The sequence below is a fragment of the Cucumis sativus genome, chromosome 6, assembly GCF_000004075.3.
Source record: "Cucumis sativus cultivar 9930 chromosome 6, Cucumber_9930_V3, whole genome shotgun sequence".
Taxonomy (NCBI): domain Eukaryota; kingdom Viridiplantae; phylum Streptophyta; class Magnoliopsida; order Cucurbitales; family Cucurbitaceae; genus Cucumis; species Cucumis sativus.
In genome coordinates this window covers 26496459-26507347 of record NC_026660.2, presented here as the reverse complement: position 1 = coordinate 26507347, position 10889 = coordinate 26496459, and the positions used below count along the sequence as shown (strand labels likewise).

Sequence of the window (10889 nt, the reverse complement as noted above, 5' to 3'; positions counted from 1 at the left end):
CAACATCACCAATAGGATATATAAACTGGATGACAAGATAGATGTTTGCATTAATTCTTACAACTTCATGTAATAGACAGTAAACTTTGTAAGTATAATCTATTAATGAACTCATTTATTTTTTATATGATAACTCAATAAATGAACTCACTAGTTTTTTAAATGAGTTTGGATATGTTCTTTTATTAATCGGATATATAAACTAAACTAAACATAGGATTGATAAAGTTTAAAACTTTCCATTCCAATCTTTTGTAGTATTTAAATAAAATTGATGGGTGCATATGTTTGAATCACAAACAATCCATAGTTTGTTGAGATGGCTATGTTGATGAATTGGTGTTAATATAATTTTCTCCGTTAATTCATAGTTTTCATTAAAAAAAATGTTTAAATGCTTGAAATGTTAGATCAAGAAGATAAGTTATACACTTTGTATTTAAAGATGATATCTTGATGCCAAAACGAAGATATATGATAGATTAATCACCAAAACGTTGATTAAAATAAAACCACAATTTCATATACATATATATATATATATTTCCTTTCAAAGTTTTAAAAAAAATTAATGGACAAGTAACAATTGAAGATAAAACTTTAGGCTCAGTATATGTTGTAATATTTTTCTCAATACAGTCTTCAACCTTTAGATAGTTAAATTTCATATTTTATAAATAATATTTGTAGTAAAATTTCATATTATATTTTGTAAATACTTTAACACAATGAGCAATGGAATAAGTTAGTTAGATAAAAGAAAAAATAAGGAGAGATTGAAATAGTAATATGTAGTTTCTATTTTGTTAAAATTAGTAAAAACTGGAAGCAATATTTAATAGGTCTAAAATCTAAAGTCATGAAATTGAAAGATTAAAAAGAGAAGGAATTGTTTTTCAGAAAAAGAAAGAAAAAAGAAAATTCAATTCGAGTTTTGATGGGAGAGAGAGATTCGTGGTGTGCACATAACATAGTTTGGTGAAAATGGTAACCACAATAAACTCGCTTTCGGGTGGTGGTTTGTTTATGGTTATGCTATAATTGAAATTGAGAGCTCAACCCTTGCCTTCTCCTTCAACACCAATTTCAACCCATCTTCTTATCTCAGTTCGCGCCATACAGAAAGATCTCTTTCTCATGGCTAGAGCTGGCGGAATTACTAACGCTGTAAACGTAGGGATAGCGGTTCAAGCTGATTGGGAAAATCGCGAATTCATCTCTCATATTTCCATCAATGTCCGTCGTCTCTTTGATTTCCTCGTCCATTTCGGTACTCATCCCCTTTTCTCGCTCTCTCTCCTCGATTCTTAGATCTCTTCTATTATTAGAAATTTCCTCACTTGTTATAATTAGTTACCTTTTTCAATCCAAACTTTTAATATTTTCTTTATAAACTTGATAATTGAATCCCATCTCTTATTCTGGATTTATATCATTATTTTATCTTCTGGGATTTGATTAGCCGAGCACCCATTTGGCCTATGATTTTTCAATCTCCGGCGATAGTTTTTCAGTAAGATTTTTTTTTTCAATTTTGAAGTCAGTATTGCTGTATATTTTACTTGGTCGGTTACTAATCGTAGGAATATTCGGGTTTCTAATTCATGTCCTTGTTTCATTAGAGGCAACAACAAAGAGCAAGTTGGCATCTTTGAACGAGAAACTTGATACCCTCGAGAGGCGGCTTGAAATGCTTGAAGTCCAAGTCAGTACTGCATCTGCTAACTCATCTCTTTTTACCACTTAATGTTTACTTTACCTTGTATAAAAAGACATAGCTCCCTGTTATAGTTTTTGTCTTGTTTTCACTAGTGTAAACGAAATATGAGGATCTTGTGTAATGATTATGTGTACACATTGATGTTTAAAATCATATCTGTCTAGTGCTTTTATACTGATCTACTTGAATTCTAATTCATGTTGTGTGCTTCAAGGAATATGCACAATTAGGAATTTAGGATCATTTTTGTTTCCTTGACTCAACTAGCAAGTTGTTAAATCACACGAGTCTTTGGCGAAGGTTGTTGAAAATACCCCTGAAAGTTCTTTGGGTTATCTTGTCTTCAATTACCTCCACTCTTCATCAGTCCGTCCACCATAGCATCTCAAATTTGATCAAATAATTGTTTTAGCCTTTCCTATTGCATTTTCCTTGGCTAATTGATTGATCAAATAGTTGCTCTTAGCCTTTTTCTTAGGCCCTTAATATTATTCCTGGGTTCTCTATATATTTGATTCGTTGAAATATGCAAAACATAGCAAATGTTATTTTGTTGTCTTTGAACTTTTGGCGGATGCTCCAAACTCTTAGTAATCATAAATGAGCAGCTGTGACACGGGTGAAGACTCCACCAAGCTAATGTAGATACTAACCGGTAGGCCATGAAAAGGTAAACCTGAGGCATGATATTTGGCAAATAAGTGACTTCTATGCAAAATACCAATGAAGAAGTTCCTCAGAATTTAGTTTTTTTCAAATATTTGATCATCTCCAATGTTGAAATTGATTTGTTTGCATGCTTTATTATAGGATTTGATTTTTCGATAGCAATGCATTTAATTCATCCAAAATTAAGTTAAGAGAACTGAAAACCAGGATGAAAGAGAGGATGAACGAACGGGACCTAAAGAGGAACGTGAGCTGCCACGAATTATTATTCTGAGAGCGAATTTAGAATTGGAATATGGATATGCAGGTGACCCTGCATCATTTGAGAATGAATCTCCTAGGATATTATGGCTATGGACATAGTTTATTATAGCTCTTGAATTTGTTTTGTCCAAATTCAAAAACTTCGTTGCTGTTATTTTAACTTCGGTTTCTCCCAGGAAATTGAAAGTCATTTTTTACTGCAGTTTCACTGACGTAAGTAGAACTTGGTTTTCCAATACAAGAAAAAAAGAAGGAAAATGAAAGCAAATTTCACTCTGAATTAAATCAGCAATCTAATATAAGAACAAATGTATGAGCATATCCTTGGTTCTTCACTTCCTCTGGTTCTTGGATGCAAAACGAAGAATTAGGTAGAATAGTATCCTATAAAGCACGGCCCAAGCAAACATCACAGCCACATTTTCCCACTTTTTATCTGAATCGGTACTGATGTGAAGACTTTCCAATATGTTGATACCAGAAATATCAGTTCCATTTGATTGCTTCCCGAATGGAATGGAAGTTTGATACTCATTCATCAGCAGCCCTTCATATGGATATGTCATCGTGGAAATCTTGTTCATCCACTTCCAGTATGGAGGAATGTCGTGGCTGTTTAAGAAGTACCCACAAAACAAGAAAAAGAGGGCAGTGAAAGCAATCACAGCTGCATAACCCAAGATATAGTTTGGTACTACTGAGCTAATGAATACAACGAATGAGTTTGTTGAAAGCAGGGACATGTAGAGGACTATCAGAAAATATATGAAAGATCCCCGAAGTTTCAAAGCGAACCAAACTATCAAAGCATAAACCAGAGCTTGCAGGCCAAGAAAAGGCAGGTGAGTAATCAAACCAGCTATGGTGTAAGATGATGCTCTGTAGGCATTGTGGGAAGTTTCACGGATGAAAATGAAACGTTCTTGTATGAATGCTGGGACAGCATCATTGGAAGAGAAAAAGAAGAGACAGACGGTAAAGATGAAGAAGCTGAGACGGTCTGTAATTCCTTGGGTATTCTCTTTAGGTTTCAAGAACATTGTAGCCATCATAAATCCCATCACTGTCAGGACCATCAACCTTGAGAGGAACAGCTCGGGTGTTCGTGAGATGTTCTTGAAGTTTCTACGCATAAGAATCCAGGTCTCAGAGAAGAACGAGTTCGAAATCTTTTTTCCCATGTTATTATGTATGGGAACAGATTTTGAACCGATATTTGAAGTCAGGTAGTCATTTTCATTCACTGTGTAATCACTGCTATGAGGTGTTGGTGTGCCATTAAGAACATCAAATGAGTATGCATAAGAGGCCGAAGAATTACTGCAAATCAAGTAAAACTGAAGATTATAGTTCTCGGCTTTGATGCTGTATCAAATGGATGTTAATAGTAAAATAGTAATGAAATACAACTTTTAAGCATTGATTTGATGTACCTCATTTGATTACGATTTTTTGTTCCATCTTGTTGTCTATGTTGCAGCCTCGATGCCTGCATAACCACACTATTACTCGCACTCCATGATCTTGATGTGTTATAAGGGCTTCTCAAACTATGGTTAAAATCATTTAAAGCGCGAGTATTAGTTTGCAAATGGAGTCGTTTTCCAGTTACAAAGTTGCCAGAGTGAGAGGATGAAACCGGCGAGGATTGTATAGTAGATAGTGAAATCTCTTCATCAGTCAAGTGGGGTGGATTCGTTCCTGTCCTAGCAAACTCAGCTAGTGCCTCCACTCCAAATTCAGACTGATCATATGCTCGAATAACATCCATTAGATATTCAATTGGACTTTCCCCTTGAGGCACTTTTCGTCCCATTACAGTGAGATGGTGATTAACATCCTTTGATGGCCCTTGAAACATAAGCTGTCCTCGAGCAAGGATGATGAGATGGTCTAAGAATGATAGGATTCGTGATGATGGCTGGTGAATTGTAAGGACCACAGTGCTGCCAGTGCTCGCTATGTTATGAACCTTTTCAATGACACTATACGCACTGGTTGAGTCTAGTCCTGAAGTAGGCTCATCAAGGAAGAGCACTGATGGCCCATGGATGATGTCCACCCCAATCGATACTCTTCTACGTTCGCCGCCAGACACCCCTCTTGTTCCTTCATCTCCAATATAGGTGTTTCGAGCTGACTGCGATAGAACAACCAACCAATGATTTCATTGGTTAGATCTTGAAATATAACAAATACATTGAAAGGAAAAAAGCTAATGATCTGCTTACAGATAAGCCAAGTTGCTCAATCATGTTTTCCACTCGTTGCTTTTTTTCGTTCTTTGGAATTGGACCAAGCCGAAAGTCTGCTGCAAACATCAGAGTCTCATATACAGTTAGCTTTGGGAAGAGCCTGTCATCTTGCATGATATATGCAGAAGTTCTTTTAATCAAGCCTGGGCTCATTTCCATGCCATCCAAAGAAACTCTGCCCTTCAGGCTTCCACTTGCAATTCTTCCTGCTAGACCATCCAGAAAGGTAGATTTTCCAGCCCCACTGGGACCTAATACTGCAGTGATACTTCCTTTTGGTGCATACCCCGAAATCCTGTGCAACAAATCTACTTCTTGCTTCACCAGTTTCCCTTCATGTTCCTTGTCTTTTAACACAGTATAAGTAAGGTCAAAGAACTCAAGCCCACCATTAAACTTTGTCCGGTAACCACCACCATTGGCCATCTCTCCTGGTTAGTGTAGCAAGCTTTATAGAGAGAAAATTTAGAACACCATGCAGAAAGGGAGTTGAGAGACTTCCGGTTCGTTTTTTTTCCCCTTCTTTTGGGGGTCTCCCAATTTTTTGGCTTTAGGAAGCCGAAGAGGAGTTAAATGGAAACAATCAGCGTAGAAGTGGAGCAAAATCCTAAGCTATCCAATTCCATTCTTTGAAGAATCCGTACTAGATCGTATGGATCACAAAGAACTAGAAAACTTTCTTGTTTTCTTCGTCCAATTTTGGCTTATGCCTAGCGTTTGTGTTTTTAGCATACCAGCCCCCTGCTGTTTTTCATTCGAGTCCTTGTTAGGATTAACATCCCGACGACAGTTGGATTTGGAGTTTTGCCATTTCAACGTTTTGCTTCTGTCATCAGTGTCGTAAGAACCTGGATATTTATTTGATCCCCAGTCTCATCCATTGTTGGATTGCGAATTTTTATATTTTCGAGCAGAGTTTTGTTGGAGATAGGAATCATAATCATCGATGATTGCCTTCTTGACTTGTGTTTAGATGTTGATTTGTATTGGATCTAAATTATTCTCCACGCTGTAATAAGGCCAACATGGCAACACCAAGATGATATATTACAAATGTTACCATTATTTACTTCCTATTTTTGATAAGTTATCATAATTTTCTTGATTTGACAAAAACAATAGTTCAGAAGTAAATCAAAATAAAGAATGTAAACTTTCGTATGATTCTTGAAAACCTCCAACATTATTATATAAAATTGTCACATCTAGTCCTACATACACTAAATTTATGCCTTACATAATGATGAATTTTGAAACAAAACAGAGTAAGGTTAGCTAGATGGCAAACAGACACCATGGATCACAGCACCAGCAGCATTGGTCAACAAGACAGCAGCAGCACAGAGCAGCAAGACTGAGAAATAAGATAGAGAGAAAATATTAGGTTGTTATAAACATTAGGTTGGGGTTTAGATGATTGAAATTACCAAGCCTCCAGGCATCCGGGCCCCTGGGGAGGAGCGGCTGCATACTGTGGTGGCGCCACCACTGGAGGCGGCGGCGGCCCCTGATAGTAACCTTCACCGTAGTAAGGATAAGCATACTTGCCTTGGCTCATCTTTCACTTCATGCAGATCAAAACCCAGAGCAGATTTTATGTGATATTAGCATTTGGATTTGTGTTCGTTTGAATTAGAAAGAGAGTTTTTATGGTTGTTTGTTGTTGCCAACGTGGCTTTGCAGATTGAAGTGTTGATGACAAGTAGCCATTTTTGCCGAATCCAAAATCAACGTGTGAGTTATCCATAGCCGAGCGGTGATAAGCAAAGTTTAAATGTTTGTTTCGAGTTTTAACCCAACAATGGAACTGCCGACCTGGAGACCGCATGTTTGAAATCAAAATTTTTGATTAATAAATACTCGATTTTAATTTTGTGTGATAAATTTTTGTTCATCAAACATTTTATGTCTTATTAAACACAAAATTTGATTTTATGTTTAATAAATTTAACTAAAACAAGATTGAATTTTTTTTCAATTAGGGTTATAGTTTATGGTTTTTATTTATTTATTTCATTTGTTAATAATCTTTCTCATGTAGACTCAAATATTAAAAATTTCAATTTAAGACAATGTAAACTATACTTATAAATATGAAACTTCATTAAAAACAACAACGTTTTGTTAATACTTCCTCAAATCAACTGCAAACTTTTAAGTTGAGGTATATTTTAATTTAACACGAGCATATGCTTTAAGAAGATGTGTTAATTTTACATATATATACACACTTAGAAGACCTGAATTGAAATTACATGCTCTAAATCTCCCAAGCTTATTGTATGATCACCAAGAGGAATCACTCTTTTTCCATATTCATCTGCCAAACTAACATGGTTACAAGGATCCACCATTATGCTGCTTTCAGCTGATTGATTTCTCTTCACATACAAGCGATCAAAGCCGATCAGCTGCCGTTGAGGGGTGCCCGTCAAGACCTTCGGAAACTCAGAGAACATCATCACTACATGGCTCCCATCAAACTCACCAATGTTACTAACTGATAACTTAACTTCAAATCTCAGCAAATCACATGATTCTACTTCCTCAACTTCCATATAACTCATATTCACTCCATCTCTTACTTGAGGTATTATTCTTCTCCTAGACGTCTCAGCTTTCCCCAAAAGATTCACCTTCTTTGGTGCTGATAACAACCTATACTTGAAACTTGTGTAACTCAAGCCTTCCCCGAATCCATAGATTCTATCTCCGGTGTAAAATCGATATGTTCTTCCAGGGTAACCACGAGATGGGTTGGGTCTCATGTGCATATCGTTCATAGGAACGTTGGTGAATGATTGTGGATACCATGTTACGGGTAACCTTCCACCTGAGATTTAGTTTAAAAGAATATATAATACACAAACTGGAAATGAAAACTAATTTTGTAAATATGTTAGGCTAATGTACTTATTGTTGTGAGGATGCAAACCTGGGTTGTAATCTCCAAATATGACTTCAGCTAGAGCTTTCCCTCCAGCTTCACCAGGATTCCCGATCCAAAGAATACTTGCAACTCTTGAGTCTTTCTTAGCAAAAGAGATATCGAGTGGTCCTCCACCAATGAGTACAAGAATGATCGGTTTCTTACTCACCGATGCCACAGAAGATACAAGGTCCATTTGTTTACCAGGTAGTAAAAGACTAACTCGGTCTAGATCTTCAGTTTCTTGAGATGCATCAAGTCCAGCCACTGCAATGACAAAATCAGCTTTTTTCGCTATAAGAATTGCGTCCTCAAATCTGTTATCCGATGCACATGGAACATCAAGGCAGCCAGATGCAAAGAATATAGTCTCTGCATATTCTTGAAATCCCTCAACAAGGCTCATTGGGCTGCAGGGAACTCCTGATCAACAAAACGAATATTCGGACTACCATTAGCTCACCAAGATGAGTGATTACATAAAGAACGGATGAAGCATATTCTAAGTTCAGCTGCCCATTAATGAAACCTTGAAGTAGTTCGAAATTCAAGTACCAGAACTATGCAGCCGACAAAACTAGAATCAAACTAAAACATAAATAAAGACCAACAAGAAAATCCCACCTGCATAACCTCCAAGCAGTTTGCTTGAATCATTAGCCAAAGATCCAATAACAGTTAACGAAGAAATGGCATTCTTATCCAACGGAAGAAATTTGTTTTCATTCTTCAACAGCACAATTCCTTGCCTAGCAGCTTCAAGAGCCAGAGTTTTGTGTTGTGCGGTGCAAACATCTTGTGCTCCTAGCTCTCCAAACTTTCCCTCTCTTGGATTCCCATCAAAGAATCCAAGACGGGCTTGAACCGAAAATAGATTAATCAGAGCACTATCCAACTCTTCTTCTCTCACCTTCCCTTGATCAATAGCAGATTTTGTACCCCGAAGCATGAATGTACCGCAGTTAATATCCATTCCTACAAGCAATTAATTTTTTTATCATCACTTCTTAGAGTAAAGAAAACACCCCAAACTGAATGACACTAGATGTAGCTAATCCATAGCAGACATAAGAATACCTGCTTTTAGAACATCAGCTATAGCATCCTCAGGGGTGTCGGTGTACTTTTGATATTCATAAACTGTAGCTACTGCATCACAGTCTGAGGTGATGTACCTGTATTTGGTTGACGCAAGGAATAAAACTCCAACCTAAAACAGCATATTAACTTCTTTCTATATGACAAAAGTGATAGATGTTCAAACTTTCAAATCTAGGACATCCCCGACTCTACAAATCTTAAACTTTTACTTGATGCAATAACTAATAAAGGGAAGTGCTTACCCTTTCAATCCCCAATCGTTTCGAGCTTTCTTCAGGAGATCGGGATTTGCACAAGCAGGCACCCCATTAACCGCATTGTAAGAACACATCAAGCAGCTAGCCTTTCCTTGTTGAATACAGCTTCGAAAAGGTGGCTGATACGTATCCCCAAGATCTTGCTCAGTTACCTACTAAAACGAGAACCGATAAGCTAAAACTATAGCAAAGCTCCAAATCTTTCTCCTACACAACATCAATGGAGATGATTGGACAGGTACTTGAATGAACTAAGCTAAAAATTGGGTGATATGATAGTGATATATAGCGAGAAAGAAAGTAAATCATACCACAGAATCGAAGGTATATCTAGTGAAATTATTCCATTTCTCCAAATCGTAAGCAGTGAAATGCTTGCAACAAGCAGAGACCATTAAACTTCCCATCCCATTATCTTCTTCCAATACCTCGTTTCGAATTTCATGTTCTTTCATCCAATTCCCGCTCTGAAGACCTCTCACAAACTGAATTGAATAAGCCGAAGCGACCATGGGATCTTCACCTGGAGTCTCCTGGCCTCTTCCCCATCTGGGGTCCCTAAAAATGTTGATATTAGGGGCCCAAATTGTTAACCCACATTGCCCAACATTGAACATTGCTCTAGCCTCGACTGCGATCGCCGACCCAATTAAGAACCAGAGAGTTCTATTAAACGATGCAGCCGTGACGAGGACTTGCGGGAAGCTAGTGGCCGAAGTTATGGAGCCGTTGAAGGACACACCGGGGCCGTTGGTGGCTATGCCATGGAGACCCTCCGACCACCACTGGTAGGAAGGAATACCCAAACGAGGAATGCTAGAGGCATTGTTTGAGAGCTGCTGGATCTTTTCATCGAGAGTGAGCAATGAGACTAAGGACTGAGCTCTGGCTGTGAAGGAGAGGGATCTGTTGCAGAAGGGATAAGAAGGATGGAGAGATGAATTACATGGAAACTGGAAGTCTGAGGATGAATTGCACAACTGGAACAAGAAGAAGAAGAAGAAGAAGAAGAAGAAGAAGATTGATTTCATTTGGAGATGGAAGAAGATGAGAGAATTGAATTCGAAGATGGTTTGATATGTTTCATAAATGATGAATCTTGGTGATCAACAAACAATTGGTTTGTAGTATCCATAAAAGATGTCCAATTGAGTATCTGAAAAGTGTGGATAATTCTATTCCTTTTCTACCAAAATCATAACTTTTCAAGCTTTGAAGTTTATTACATTTTTAATCAATTTTAGAAGCATGTCATTTCATTCCAATCATTAAACTTTGGAAGTGTTCTATGACATAGTAAATTATGTATGAATGTGTGTGGTAATTCAAGTATACAAATTGAGTTTGTAAAATTATGCTAACAATATTTTTTAAGTCGACTAAAACAGTAACAACTTATTATTTTATATGGTTGAAAAATATTGTAAATGATTATTTTGTAGTTTTCCCAAAAACATGAACCAACATGAATGAAATAACTTAGGATATCATTTAGGGCTAAAAAATTATAATAGTTGAGATGTCAGGTCTCCCAATGCTTAGCTACTCATTGGGCCAAGAACCCACAAATGGGCCAAATATTTTGGACTCAATATTTGAGAGCTGCTCCAGCCCCAACCAACCCTCCAACATAATCCAATAAAATAGCAAAAGAAACGTTAGAAATCCAATACTTGGAGAATAGAGAAAAAGGG

The 10889-nt window shown here is 37.0% G+C and overlaps 3 protein-coding genes across 11 annotated transcripts; 1 reads left to right on the top strand and 2 right to left on the bottom strand.

The window, feature by feature from the left end:
• The first annotated feature begins 858 nt into the window (after window positions 1–858).
• Window positions 859–6792, top strand: LOC101221857 (protein BRICK 1). 9 transcript variants are annotated; one of them, XM_031887132.1, is made up of 3 exons: window positions 859–1270; window positions 1623–1705; window positions 6592–6778. In XM_031887132.1, the coding sequence occupies exons 1-3, from the start codon at window positions 1138–1140 to the stop codon at window positions 6655–6657; spliced, it is 282 nt and encodes a 93-aa protein (XP_031742992.1). In that variant the 5' UTR covers window positions 859–1137; the 3' UTR covers window positions 6658–6778. The 9 variants fall into 9 exon arrangements, with proteins under 9 accessions (XP_031742992.1, XP_031742996.1, XP_031742995.1 ...); XM_031887136.1 differs by lacking the exon at window positions 6592–6778 and adding an exon at window positions 6173–6578; XM_031887135.1 differs by lacking the exon at window positions 6592–6778 and adding an exon at window positions 4134–4190.
• Window positions 2820–6174, bottom strand: LOC105435915 (ABC transporter G family member 17). Its single transcript, XM_011659634.2, has 3 exons — window positions 4885–6174; window positions 4087–4793; window positions 2820–3973 (listed from the first exon to the last, which is right to left on the bottom strand). Exons 1-3 carry the CDS (start codon window positions 5332–5334, stop codon window positions 2986–2988), a joined length of 2145 nt encoding a protein of 714 aa, XP_011657936.1. The 5' UTR covers window positions 5335–6174; the 3' UTR covers window positions 2820–2985.
• A 196-nt stretch (window positions 6793–6988) lies between the features above and the next one.
• Window positions 6989–10386, bottom strand: LOC101206219 (probable beta-D-xylosidase 6). The gene is made up of 6 exons (XM_011659632.2): window positions 9507–10386; window positions 9181–9347; window positions 8915–9012; window positions 8462–8812; window positions 7844–8260; window positions 6989–7741 (listed from the first exon to the last, which is right to left on the bottom strand). Exons 1-6 carry the CDS (start codon window positions 10224–10226, stop codon window positions 7140–7142), a joined length of 2355 nt encoding a protein of 784 aa, XP_011657934.1. The 5' UTR covers window positions 10227–10386; the 3' UTR covers window positions 6989–7139.
• Window positions 10387–10889: the final 503 nt, after the last annotated feature.